General features: G+C 48.4%; 1 protein-coding gene across 15 annotated transcripts; it reads right to left on the bottom strand.

Moving 5' to 3' along the window:
* Positions 1–92: 92 nt before the first annotated feature.
* On the bottom strand, positions 93–11,506 carry tuft1b (tuftelin 1b). Of its 15 annotated transcripts, none has more exons than XM_078955163.1 (13): positions 11,299–11,506; positions 9,512–9,647; positions 4,198–4,242; positions 3,848–3,949; positions 3,701–3,775; positions 3,534–3,620; positions 2,460–2,537; positions 1,940–2,050; positions 1,589–1,800; positions 1,383–1,479; positions 1,149–1,232; positions 816–910; positions 93–731 (listed from the first exon to the last, which is right to left on the bottom strand). In XM_078955163.1, exons 2-13 carry the CDS (start codon positions 9,587–9,589, stop codon positions 659–661), a joined length of 1,137 nt encoding a protein of 378 aa, XP_078811289.1. In that variant the 5' UTR covers positions 9,590–9,647; positions 11,299–11,506; the 3' UTR covers positions 93–658. The 15 variants fall into 15 exon arrangements, with proteins under 15 accessions (XP_078811289.1, XP_078811290.1, XP_078811292.1 ...); XM_078955164.1 differs by having other exon boundaries at positions 9,512–9,650; positions 11,299–11,488; XM_078955166.1 differs by having other exon boundaries at positions 3,848–3,946; positions 9,512–9,650; positions 11,299–11,488.
* Positions 11,507–13,647: the final 2,141 nt, after the last annotated feature.

Below are 13,647 nucleotides of genomic sequence, written 5' to 3'. Positions count from 1 at the left end.
ATCACAGTAAATTAGGATTTTGTTGATTTAAAGTGAAACCCAATCCGAGCTAATTATTCACAACACTCTCCGACAGAAAGTCCACGCTACCGTTCTGATGTGTTAAATATATTTATATTAGAACGTACTCAGTTTTTGATAAATAATTAAATGTCATGACCTTCATTGCTCATAGATTAACCAATCCCTACAGAGAACCAGGAGAGGGAACCAGAACTGCGCAGAATCCAACTTTATGGCGTTCAGACGCGTCCTGCTGCAGCTCTCGGGTGTAAAACCTTTAGGAGGCAATAATTCTGCAGATTCTGCTCAACTGAGAGAAACATCTAAGAACATCGATGTTTCCATGCAGGAAAAAACGCCGTTCATCCTTTCTGGGAAACACTGTGAGCCGTTGTCCTGGAAGTGTCCATCATTTTCATTCCTGGCCTGCAGAACCAGAACTGTCGGGGTTCTTGCAGAACCGATTCAGAGTCTGAAGGCTGGAAGAGTCTGCCAGAGTTCCAGCCGCACAATGACAGCGTCTTCATCGCCATGCGTCCTCTTCAGGACTTCCTGCTGTTCTGGATTCAGGCGACCGCCTGCAGCTCTGCTGAAGCAGGACTGCGGGCGGATAAATACATATTTACAGGGGTCATCTCTGCGGCCGCTGCTCCAGTCAGGACCGGATCTCAACCACTTTGATGAAGGGCAGAGGTTTGCTGGTCTGTGTGGTCGGTGTCAGGGGTTTGCTGCACCGACAGAAAACCACACGTTAGTTCATCGTTCAGGTGATTTATGAGGAGGGAGGCAGAAACAGGTAAGTGCCCGCTCACCTGTAGACGACCTCTGGCTTGTTCTCAGCGGGAGGAGGAGGAGGAGGCTGCTGTCCGTTCAGGAAGAAGTCCATGTGATCATGAAGTTCTCGGTTCTGCAGACAGGAACCAGGTGAAGGGGTTAACTCCCACACCTGATGTCATCGCTGAACACAACTTTAGGTAGAAGTCGGACATTCAGGTCAAAACCATTATTTGAAAAGCAAAACACAAAAACAACAAAGTTGAGTGTCATGAAATGTCTTTCAAGTAAAGCAGCAGCAGCTTCACTCAGAAGAAGCTTCTCTTGGATTCAGTAATGACATCAAACACAGATGATTGGATTCTGCCGACCTCGGCGTCCAGGAACGCCACCCTCTCCTCCAGATCCCGGATGACCCGATCTCTGTCCTGCAGCATCGTCTTTGAGTTCTGCACCTGGAAGACGCACAAACGTGTGACGTGACAGCAGAGCTCCAGAAATCCTGGAGCTTCTTCCAGAACGCAGAGGATCTCATCTTCCTGCTGCGTCTCCGTGGGCCCTCGGGGGTGGGGGGCTCATTTGCATGTTGTGAAGCACCTCTGTACCTGTTCAATCATGTTGCGAACCTTCCTCTGATGACTCTTCAGCATGTCATCGAGGAGACGATTCTTCTCCTTCAGGACAGACGCCTCCTCTGCACGCCTGCAGACAAACGCCAGGAGCGTCTGACTCAGGACATTCCAGGAAACATCTCATCTCTATCAAATGGCGCAGAACTTTCAGGTTGAATGTTGACCTCCTTCCTCCTCACCTCTGCTCCTCCTCCTCGTTTGCTTTCAGCTTCAGCAGCTCCGCCTCCTTCTCAGCCACCCTGTCTTTGAGGTGGCTGCTCTCCTCCGCCATGCTCTGCAGCAGCCTCTGCAGCTCCTCCACCTGCTGCTCCTTCTGCTTGGACTCCTGCTCCGCTTTCCGCAGCCGCTCTGTCCGTTCAGCCAGAAGAGCCCGGAGCTGGTTGGACTCCGCCTGGAGGAAGGAGCGCGGCGTGAGGCCTGAGGCTCCGTACGCATGTATACAGTGGTGGAACCGGGCCGGGCAGAGGACCAGAGACGTGTCCAGACTCGCAGCAGAAACGCTGACATGTTAGCCACAAACGGAACCACACCTGCAGTCTGTCCGTCTCCTCCTGATGCTGCTTCTCCACCTCCTTCAGCCGGCCGTAGAGGCGTCCGCTGACCTCCTTGAGCTTCCCGCTCTCCTGCTCGTCATCCCCAACCTGACAGCGAGGAGAGAACGACACGTCCAATCAGGCTCAGCGTCACTGAAGCGAGCAGGAGGAGGTTCACAGGACAGAGGAGGACGTGAAGCGGTGGAGATGCTCCTGTTTTAGCTCCTGTTAGGAGGACAGAAGAGTCCTCCTCCCAGACAAACGTTGACATTTTGAGGTAAACGCTCAGCCGCCTCTCTGCCTGCTACAGACAAGCTTTAGCGTTCCAGCAAACATGCAGACGAATGCAGAGAGATGTAACAGAAGAGCTGAATGTAACCCAGCCGGTGAGGAGGAGGAGGAGCCTCTGCAGCAGCAGGAGGAAGAGAGGAGGAGGCTGAACCTGCAGCACTTTATTTCATTAACAAATGATAAGCTTTGAATAAAACCTAAAGACATTCAAATGAGAAAGTCTTACATGAGCATCAGAGACCGCAGCGTCAGCGGAAACAGGCGGGACGCCATCAGGCATCACTCTGAGGCCGCCAGCTGGAACCTGAGGAGAGACGAAGGTCACTTCCTGTTTTTTTTTTAGTGAGAAAAAACACAAACAAACAACAGGGATTTGTAGTTTCTCACTGTTTACGGTGAAAGTTTGACTTTTCTTTGTGAATTTAGAAACAGATCGAAAGTTAGAGACTAGTTATAGAACATGATGCAGCGCTGTGACAAATGCAACCACCAGGGGGCAACGATCTGTGTCCCAAGTCTGGGTAAATTCAGAAGGTTGAGTCTGGAAGGAGGGATCAGGAGAACGGAAGGGGAGGACCAGGAAGAGGAAGGAAAAAAGAGAGAGGGAGAGGAGGAAGGTGTGTTGGATGACGGAATGGAAAGCATGAAGGTGGAGGACTCCGTCCAACAACATCGAATCCATCCACTGATCAACTGTTCCAAACCGGAAACAAGAAAAACCATTAAATGTAAAGCGCAGATCAAAGTGGTGGGAGGGGGAGGAGTCTAGATCAAATTTGTGGGAGGAGTCTAGCTAAGATCAAAGTGGTGGTAGAGGGAGGAGACTAGTGTAGAGCAAATTGGTGGGAGGAGAAGAGGGAGGAGTCTAATTAAAAACATCAACTACTTTCTTTAGTCTGTTTCAAAATTATTTGTTATTTTTTTTCGTTTTCGTGTCAAACCTATTTAAAGATTTGGTTTGATTAACTTAAACCTGAAGCAGGTGACCCGTCTGGCTGTTGGGAGGGGCAGTTTGTTTTTACCCCTGCCCTACATAAACGTGCTCTGATGCCCCCAGAACTGCCCACAGACTGCATGTGTGCTGCGTCTCGCTGTATTTCTGTGTTTGCTGGCGGCGGTCTTTAGTGTGCGTTCCCCCCCCCCCCCCACCTGCACAGGTGTGATGGAGGTAATGGCAGACCATTGGGACAAATAACTACGGCAACTAGAAACTGTTCTGCCATTCAAAGGAGGGTAAGGTGCTGTGCAGCAGCGTCCAGCCGGCTTCAGCTGAACTTTCTGATGGGAGTCCTCAACGCACCTTGTTGTTGTTGTTGTTGTTGTTGTTGTTGTTGTTGTTTTGTCTGGCTGCCATCTGCTCCCTCAGAGTCTTCAGACAGTATCTCACCTGAGCACAAAGCACAGAGCGTCAGTGCAGGTCTGCAGGTTTCTGCGTCCGAGTCCCGGCTCCCCCTGAAGACCACTGACCTCCTGAACCTCCGACTCCTCATCTGACAGCATTCTGACGCTCTCGGGCCTCCTGAGGCGCGACCCCAGAAAGACCTTGGTGTCAACAACACAGGAAGGCGTTACGCTCCCACAGTCCTCACCAACTCAGCATTTCAGCACCCTCACCTTGATGACGTCAGCGGCTCCTCCTGCAGGACGGGTGACGTTGGGTGTCAGCGTCTGCTTCTGAAGACTCTGTGGAAGAACGACCGCGATGCTGCTCTCCTGCTTTTGATAGAAAAAAAGAGTCACGTGTGTGAAGAACCAGAGTTCTGTAACCACGGTTCCTTGAATCCCGGATGACTGCCAGAGGTCCCGTTCTCGTGAGAAGACTTTGGGACCGCGCTCCTGGTGCCACTTGACTATACAGCCTCGCGTGGGCCACCTGGAGGTCACAGGTAAATTCTGCGCCAGAAGGATCCTCTGGCGGTCAGGAGGGATGAAATAGAACCAGAGGAAGGTTCTGGACGGGGTACCTGGTGTCTGGGCGGTTCTGAGGGGCAGAGAAGCGGTTCCTGAGTCTGCATGGGGACAAAAAGACAGAGGAAGTCAGCAAAGCTGGAGCTGAAAGTCAGGAACAAGAAGGTTTTCTAGAAAGTTCTGAGGCTGCTTCATGCCTGAAGCCGAGCATGTCACCATTGGTTGTTTTGCGGGCTGGCTGTGACTCCGCCCACTCACCTATGGATAAAGCTGCCGGCAGTTTGCCGCGTTTAAGGAACATTCTGTCTTCAGATGTTGCTCTAAGCCCAGCTCTCTGTGCCTCTGCATGTTTTGTTAAATTCCTGGGTCCGTGTTTTTATCTCTGCTTGCGGTTCTTTCCTGCACCTGCGTTCTTCTCCCCCGTTTACCTGACAGAGACGGAGCAACCACACCTGAAGGGTTTTCCAGCCTGGATCTGCTCGTTCTGACCAAATCAGTAAGAAAACACGGATCGTTTGGGAAATAAAAGCAGTTCAAACTCAGAACATCCTTCACTCCCGGCTTCATCCGTCTCCCAGGGAACCGACACGGGAATCTTTGGTCACGCCTTCTTTTAAAACCATTAGCAAACCAGAAATTCAGGAGAATGATGTCATGAATAGATGTTGTTTACTGCAGTGCAGCTTCCGTAAAGGGACGCATTGATGGGACATGCATGAGGATCCTGCTCCAGAGGAGGGGTTTTGGTCTGTAAATCCTCATGGATCTGAGGAACTGAAATGCCTTCATCTGGATCCCCACCTTCCTCCTGTGTCTGTGCATTTGTGTGCAGGTTTGCGTGCGTGTTCTTGTGTTGTGGTTTAACCGTATAACGTTGCAGTGAGTCAGTGGTTGAACCTGTGAGTCCGGATCAGTTCTTCTTTTTAACGGTTGTTCACTGGAACACAGAAACCACAAACGAGTTTCTGATCATCGGTTTCCAGCTGACTGATGATGAAGTCAGAACCGTTTCATCGCTGACGTCCTGCAGGTGCAAACAGGAAGCAGTGCTGGTTTCCTGCCGTCTCATCTCCTGCCAGACAGGTATTCTTATGAGGGGGGGGCTCCACCATCCCTACAGATGTTCCCCTTTCCCTCCACGTTCCTCCTCTGCTTGACCCAAAAGATGCAACCGAACCTGGACTGGCCGTCACTGCCACACCATCATGATCTGCAGGATGTGGACGGCTTCAGGTTTCATCCATGAACGTTCTGCTCCTCTCTTTGAACGGCTCAGTAACATCCGGGTTTCATGGCTGCTCGTGCTGCAGCACATTCAGACGCCAAAATTAGACGCGATGCTTCCTCTGCTTTGATGCGTTCGTGTGAGGACTCTTCACAGAGCGTCACGTGACGGACTCTTTAGACGCACATAAAGGAACATCTGCCTCCGTTGTTGAAGCCAAGAGTCATGCCCCTCTAGGTCTGTCCAATCAGCTCAGGAACCGCTTCAGTTTGACATGACGGGGCGCATTCTGCAAGGACAAGAGCCCTTTAAGTCTTTCCAGCAGAACAGATAAGATCAGCGCCGCCGGCTGAGCAGCATGAGTGAAAAAAGCCTCCCAAGTTTGAAGCCATGCGATGCAGATGGAGCCGGAAGCACGCTGAGCGTCCTCACAGCTTAATGGTTTGATAGGGAGGGACGTGTCGGAACAGAAACCTGGTTTTGGTAATGACATTTAGAAAACGGTAGAGCTGGGGATGCGGTTATCAGTCCACCAAAGCTGCACAGATGGTTGTATTTCTGCCTCATGCCACCCCGTCCCGGCCTGATGGAGTCAAACCATCGTCTAAGGATCACACTCACTCCAGTTCTCATCTACAGTCAGAGGCTCATATACTGGTGGAAATGGACGAACCGTAACGATCAGCGATGTTCCTACTGACCACATGTCTAAAAGTCTGCTGGAGAGGTTCTGGAGTCCCAAACACGCCCCACAAAACCAGAACCGGCACCTTTCCACCCGATCTGGAAGCTTCCAAATATTCTGATTTCAGCAAGGCTTTCTTTTCCAATCCGTGTTGGGATTCAGAGCTGCAGGACGGTGGAAGGAGTCTGCAGCCTGAAGCACAGGTTGGTATTTATCTGAACTTTTGGCTCTTTGTACAGACTTCTCTCTAGTTCTGGTTTGGATCGGTGGTCCGGACTCCCTCCTCAAAGCCTGGAGGCTCCGTCTTCAGATTCCCTGCTGGATCAGACCACACAGTTCTGTGCACGAGAGCGTGCACGTCACACCATGTTCCCAAAGCCATGGAGCTGTTCACAGATTTATTACCGACGGAAGTCGTGAAACCAGCAATTTAGGGTTTAGGACTCGCCGAGTGGAATTTCTTATGACCTGAAGCAGATTTGTGTCAGAAATCTGTGAAACTCGAGACCCAGAATGCAATTCTTCCAATAAATAAAACGTAACTGAAACACAGAAGAGAAAGTAAAGCCTAACGGATTTAGACATGTTTCCAACCCAAATCCTTCATCTTTATCCAGACAAACCCAAATAAAACCAGAAACCACAAAGTTCGTACAAACCAGAGGGAACAACCGCAGAACCACAGACCGCCTCTCCAGCCTCAGGGATCAGCACCAAACAGCCTCACAAAGTCCAAACCTGAGCAGTCCGGAGATGATCGGCCCGCCAGGATCCAGGCGCTCTCTGAGTGACTCAGCGTGGGTGAAGCTGTTTGCCTTTCAGGGCGGGGCGAGGCTCCAGCCGCCGCCCAGCCCATCCTCCTCGGGTTACAGAGCTGCAGTGCCAGTCCAAGCAGCAGCCTGATGCTGCTGGTGGAGCAGAGGTTTCCTCTGAAACTGCGTTTGTTTATGACCTGATAACTGCATCCAGCGAGGTGAGGAGGTCAGAACCTGGGCAGGTAGCAGAGCTGTGAGGAATGTGTCCTGCAGGTGGATGACGTCAGAGCGATGGATGAAGCCTGGTTATGTAACGGCGGCAGAGGGAGAGTCCTCAAAGTAAACAGTCAAACTGAAGCCAGAGCTCTTCGTGTTCCTGCTTGTTCTGCGGGATTCAGACCGAATGTGCGTCTCCACTTTCAGACTTTCATCTTTTAATGGCGCTCTTCCGTTTTTATTTATCCAATGACGTTCATCATTTGTTATTTATTTTAGCGTTTTATTCAAACAGGCAGGAGGCAAAACTGCAAGAAACAGATTTGATATTTACAAAAGGTGTGTTTGTTTGTTAGGCAGCTCTAAAACAGCTGATAGATTCTGTCAATCACAGTGTGGAGCTGCAAAAGGGGTTTGGATCCGATTTGGGGTTTGGATTTGAATTTAGTGTCCTGTGGAGTCCTGCATGAACGTTTGACTGATTGGATTTGAAACCAACAGAAATCCAGTTTTAGAATCAGCATTAAATCTTCCAGAAGAGGTCCGTTTCTGCTCTTTGGTTTGGGTTTTTGGAGACGTCTCCTCGGTTCTGTTGTCCCGTCAGTCAGATCGGGTTTAGCCGTCCTGACCGTGTCAAAGACCCGCTCTGAAGAAGATTCAGTTTTTGGTGTCTTTTTCTGATGATGGAACACACACATTATGAAGAGTTTAGCTTACAATTACGTTCTGAGCTTTTCTTGTTCAAATGAATCAGGAAAAGATGAAAAGGAAAAATAAGTTTGTAAAGGATTGCAAGTGTGGCGTAGAAAATACGCTGGGCGGGGCCAAAGTATCTCTGCCCCGCCCCTTTCTGATCATCCACATGCAGACAAATGCATCCATGAACGTCTTTGTTTTCCTGGTCTGAGCTGGAATCTGGATCAGAACTGGACAGATGGATGGATGGATCTGATACTGCCGTCGTTTTTGCACCGCTAATGTTAGCTTGGGGGTGGGAGGGCTGTAAGCTAGTGGGAGAAAGAGTAACAAACGGATGATGGGATATCAGCGGAGGGATATTTCCACGCCTCCAGCCCCGCCCACAACTCAGAGGGGAATTTCTAATGAACTCCTGCTGCTCTGCAGAAACTATGTCCTAGAAACCGACAGGTTTTTGGATTTAGGCTAAAAATGATGAAAAGACCACCGCTAACGCGTTGAAAACGACGATGGGAGTGGGACTTCAGAGCTTTTAAACATCAAATTTTCCATTTTTCAATGTCAGTTCATCCTTTTTGCTCCATAGTTTCTGTCATGTTTCATATTTATTTATGAGATGTTAAAGTTTCTGAAGCCAAACCGGTCTCCTTCAGGACCGGTTCCTGACAGAGTCCAGAAAGTACTAGTAACTGTTGTCATGTTGTATTACAAAAATATATGTATAACATTTGTTTTAGCAAAGACAGTGAAAGAAATGTGAGAAACACAAACATACAATTTTTTTTTTAAATCTTTCTGATCCAAATGAATCCAAAACATGAACACTAAAATGCTAAATAACATAAACGTCTGTCACATGAAAACGTTTATTCAGCTTTTTGGACCTTCATGGATCAGAGACGATAAACTTCCAATGTTTGGTGTTTTGGGTTCCTCAGCTCGGAGTTATGATGACGGCAAACATGAAACACAAAACCGCCTCAGTTCTTCTCTGAACATGGAAATACCCGGATCCTGGGCAGGAACCACACAACAACCACCCTAAGCTGCTCACTGAAAAGACGTCCCCATTTAAACGTGTCCTTCTCCACAATGAGAGCAAAAATAGCAGGACGGCTTTTAGAAGGACTGAGGCGTCTCCTGCCATGAAAGAAAGAAACCACAACAGAACAATCCGGTTCTACAGACGCGGCAGAGCCGCTGAAATCCCCTGACGTTTGTTTCCACTCATTACAACCTAATGAGCCGCAGAACATCTATGAGAGCAGAGATGAAGAGCAGGAATACTCAACCAACCGGTCCGGCACATTCCTGCACCTCGCCGGATTCCTGCAGCAGACTAATGGTTATGCCGGAGAGTCGCCTCGGGGGAGAACTGAAGGGAGGCTTCGTTGAAGTCAAGAGGCGTTTAAAAACCAGGATTTCCCTCAAGGCTGCACTGAACCCAGAAATATTCAGAGTTTCTGAGCTTCATCGCTGATTCTGATGGGTTTCTGGATCTGTTGGGTTCTGATCTTTTATTTGACATCTGTGACCCCAGAGGTTCTTCATCTGAGAGAAACATGACGAACCTGTAGATTCTGGACCTCTGGATGACCCCAGAGGTCCAGAATCTACAGGTTCTTCATGTTTCTCCTCCTTTAGAGGTCTGGATGGAATAAAGGACCAGGACCAGGACCAGGACCAGGACCCCTCTCAGAATCACAGCAGATCTCAGGTCTAAAGCCGGTTGGACCTCTCAGTGTAACCTCAGCGCCGCAAATACATGCTGACATGGAAACGTCACTCACCCCCCTGGTTCTGGTTCTGGTTCCGGTTCCGTCCCCTCCTCCATTTTCCGCTGACAGCCGCCGGACGCCGCCGCTCATCTTCTCATCACAGAGTGAAGCCAAAGCAGAGGAGACTCAGTCAGAGCGGAGAGAAGTTCTGCTGAAGTTTGGACAACAATATGAGGAGGAGGAGCAGCAGGAGGAGGAGCAGGGGGAGGAGGAGCAGCAGGAGGAGGAGCAGGGGGAGGAGGAGCAGCAGGAGGAGGAGCAGCAGGAGGAGCAGGGGGAGGAGGAGCAGCAGGAGGAGGAGCAGGGGGAGGAGGAGCAGCAGGAGGAGGAGCAGCAGGAGGAGGAGCAGCGGGAGGAGGAGCAGCAGGAGGAGGAGCAGCAGGAGGAGGAGCAGCGGGAGGAGGAGCAGCAGGAGGAGGAGCAGGAGGAGGAGCAGCAGGAGGAGCAGCAGGAGGAGGAGCAGCAGGAGGAGGAGCAGCAGGAGGAGGAGCAGCAGGAGGAGGAGCAGGAGGAGGAGCAGCAGGAGGAGGAGCAGCGGGAGGAGGAGCAGCAGGAGGAGGAGCAGGAGGAGGAGCAGCAGGAGGAGCAGCAGGAGGAGGAGCAGCAGGAGGAGCAGCAGGAGGAGGAGGAGCAGCAGGAGGAGGAGCAGGAGGAGCAGCAGGAGGAGGAGGAGCTGGCTACCTTTTGTGCTGTTTGCAGCCGTACAGGAGCGTCACAAAAACAACAAAATATTCTATGTTTGGCATTTTGTATGTGCAATATTTGTTAATAAAGTTTATTTAAAAAGAGAACAACAAAACATGAGCTAAAGAGTTCATGAAAACGACGGTCTGACAGAGGTTCAGGGCCAGTTTACACACTTCTTTTTTTAAATAAATTATCACTTTAAAGTCCTAAATTTACAGGAAAAAAGTCATAATTGTTAAATTAGGAGAATAAAGTTGTTTATTTATGACTAGAAAAGTCGTAGGCTAAATTTATTGCTTTTTCTGGTAAATGTATGTGTTTTAGTCATAAACTTACGACAAAAAAATCATAAATTAATGAGAAAAACACTAAGTTGCTTTTATTGGAGACAAAGGAGCCTTTTGTGAAGCTTTATTTCTGGATAAGTTTCAGAAACAAAGAAATTCTGAAACTTTCAACGACTCAAAACTAAATGATTGTGGGTTTAGATGAAACCCACAATCAACAAAATGAAAGTTTTAGAAACTTGTTTTTACTTTAATGAGCCTTCATCCTTTTTCTCTTTTACCATATAAACAACTTTGCTGTAGAATCTGTTTCTTTTATTAAATAATGGAAAATGCACTTAAAAAAATACCAGATTACTGTTTACTTATTATTTCTGCCTTTACTCCATTTTGCATTTGAACTTATCGTGTTTTTATGGTCTATTTTGTATTTCTTCCTGCATTTGTTCCTTCTGCAGTGAGAAGTTGGCTTTTCTGGCGTTTGAATCCGTCTGAACAACAGTCTAACTGCAGACTGTTGTGCAGCAGAAGATCAGAAGATCAGTCTGTGCATCGTTTGGCTGACATATTAAAAATCTAAAGGTAAATAACTTCATTTATCTTTAGAGGAATCCCATGTGACTCGGCCTGCAAACCGCTGAACCACATGTACGCTGGGCTAAAGGTCTCATTCAGCCACGAAGCTCCAGCTACAATGTGTGTTTTTATCACCGGGTAAAGAAAAGCTAAATATAACAGGAAGTCAATTTACTTCATGAGACATAAGTAAACAAATTCACAACAATAGAAAATATAACAAACCACAAATTCTTCTTACAGTCTGACCTCAGAGGAGCTGAAGACTCCATTTCCCAGCAGCCCCTTGGTGTGAAGGCTCCTGATCCCCAGCATTCAGCCCCCCCCCCCGTTCGGTACCGCCGGGTTCTCCACCGGGCTTTGTCTGATCCCACTCAGCTTTGGTGGAAACTCGGTGACATCCGCTCTGACACAGCAGCCCAGAGCTGCTGTAAGCATCAGACAGTCGCCGTGACAACGTCAGAACATCCTTGAATAATTCAACTGCTCCCAAACATAAAAAAAGTCTATTTGGCTGAAAGCTGGAAAAACACAAACCAACTTTAAAATCCTGAGGAGTCGGCAAGAATGACGACATTTGAAGAAAACTGACAAAAATGGAAAGCCTGGAAACTTTGCAAAGACCGAAATGATTATTTTTTTTACTCCTCAATCTGTTGATTTGTTTCCAATGTTCCAAAACTCTGAAGTTCAGATCATTTCTTCTTATTCGTCACTTCCAGCAGTTCTCACAAACACGTCCTGACCATAAGAGCTGCCGTCATTTCCTACATTCACGCCGTTTCTCTGCATGGAAGCAGCTCGGACTGGATGAGTCTAAAGACATCAGTCAAGCATCTTTATGGTTCCATCACCCAAAGCGTCAGAGGAGGCGTGGCCTCTGCTCAGGCCACTGTCATTACAGTCAACCACCAGAGGATTGTGGGTGTTTGTACGACGCCGCTCAGCGTGAACCTGGCTGAGCTTTTGAGGAATTTCAGAAAAGTGGCGTTTTCGTTTGATGTGGTGGTCGCTCAGAAGATCCGGTCCGATGATCCAAACTTGTTCTGCGATGTTTGTCTCAATAAAGATTAGAGTTGTTTGAACAGCTTTTATGCCATTTGAACAGTTTCCAATGACTCCCAATTCCTGCAGGCCCTTCACCTTTGACCTCCTTATAGTGACTGTCAGTCGAGCCTGTGGGCTCTGTGGAGGAGCGGCCCGCCCTGACCTCTCATTCTGCCTCAGGTTGGTTTGACATAAGACGCGTTTAAACTTTCGTTAAAGCGGCTGTCAGTCGTCATTGCTGCCTGCAGCGTCTCTGGGTGGGAGGAGCGCTGCACGCCAGCAGATTTTTAACCACGGCGGTTCAGGGCCAGCAGGTTTCTGTGGAACCGGCAGGGCGGTGACGGGAGGCGTAGAGATGTTCTGAGTAGATCAAGCTGCTAAGTAAACCGCGCAGAGAAGAAAGGATAGAACAGACACGCATTTGGTCCAAAAACAACCAAATTCTGAAAACGCTTAAAGGAAACAGAATTTAACCAAACGTAAAACATGAAAGTCAAACCGTTGAAACAGAGTCAGAAACCAACAAACTAAATCCTCAGATAATTCATGTAAGAACAGTGAAGCCCATGAAAACGTTGGGCATAGATTCTGCTTTCATCCTGACTGCTGAGACGCTTCACTGCAGACGAGCGGCTCTGCAGACAGAAAAGAAGCAGAACTTTGGACCGACGGCAGAGTGGAAGTTCCAGTTGAGTGACAGCTGGGGCGCCGGCGCCTCTTTCCTCAGAAACCTCTGAACGTTACCGACATGCTGCAAGTTTGGAATTCCTCAGAACGTTGAAACGTCCCTTAGAAAAGTCTTTAGAAGAAGACGGAGAGATGCTGCTGGATCTGAATTCATGAACTAAAGTGAAAACAAAACCAAAAGCACGTTTATTAAACTGCCTTAAAGCCGAGTCACGCATTTCAAACACAGTTTGAGCACAGAGGCAGGATCTGCACACATTTTTCTTTTGGATGACCCGAAGGTTTCTGAGCGTTTGGTTCCGTCTTCGTCTTGGGTTTGGGCCCCTGTGATGGCAGAACCCGTCAGCCCATGCAGGCGGGGCAGAACGGTGCTTCAGGACGGGGCCACAGCCTAAAGACAATTCTGCATTTTTGTAGCCGCTCCCATCATCTTCTGATGCATTTTCCCAGCATTCCCGGTGTTTTTTTTTATAATGATGATGTCGTTTTTAGCCACAATCAAAAAACCTGTGTTGTTTCCTAGGACAGTTTCTGCAGAATAAAGAAATGGAGGGAATTTTAAGCTTAATTTTCTTTTTCTACATCCTCCATCATCAGAGTGAGTCTCTCATCGATGACATAAAGGTTCCTGTCGACAGTTTATCTGCTGACCTGCAGCAGCAAAATGAATGAAAGGTTTGAAACCAAAGTGTCGGGTCCAGATTTTACAGCCAGTGAGTCCATGTTTCCCATGAAAATTCAGCATCGAGTCTCGTTTTAAGCGAACCTTTGAGCTGAAATCCTCTTTTCTTGATGCTTTTAAACAGAGGACATGTTCTGAGGAGCTGCAACCTCATGAGGTAGAAAGAAAACCAGGAAACTTCA

This window comes from Oryzias latipes, chromosome 11, assembly GCF_053564925.1.
Source record: "Oryzias latipes strain Hd-rR chromosome 11, Olatipes_Hd-rR_3.1".
Taxonomy (NCBI): domain Eukaryota; kingdom Metazoa; phylum Chordata; class Actinopteri; order Beloniformes; family Adrianichthyidae; genus Oryzias; species Oryzias latipes.
The sequence above is the reverse complement of the archived record's forward strand: the minus strand, read 5'-3'. Positions and strand labels throughout refer to the sequence as shown.

Coding starts and splice junctions, on each gene's coding strand:
- tuft1b (XM_078955161.1), bottom strand. CDS start 11,364: ATGCTGGGGATCAGGAGCCTTCACACCAAGGGGCTGCTGGGAAATGGA. Junction 9,590..11,298: donor GAGTCTTCAGCTCCTCTGAG/GTCAGACTGTAA, acceptor TGTGATGAGAAG/ATGAGCGGCGGCGTCCGGCG. Junction 1,480..1,588: donor AACGAGGAGGAGGAGCAGAG/GTGAGGAGGAAG, acceptor GTTTGTCTGCAG/GCGTGCAGAGGAGGCGTCTG.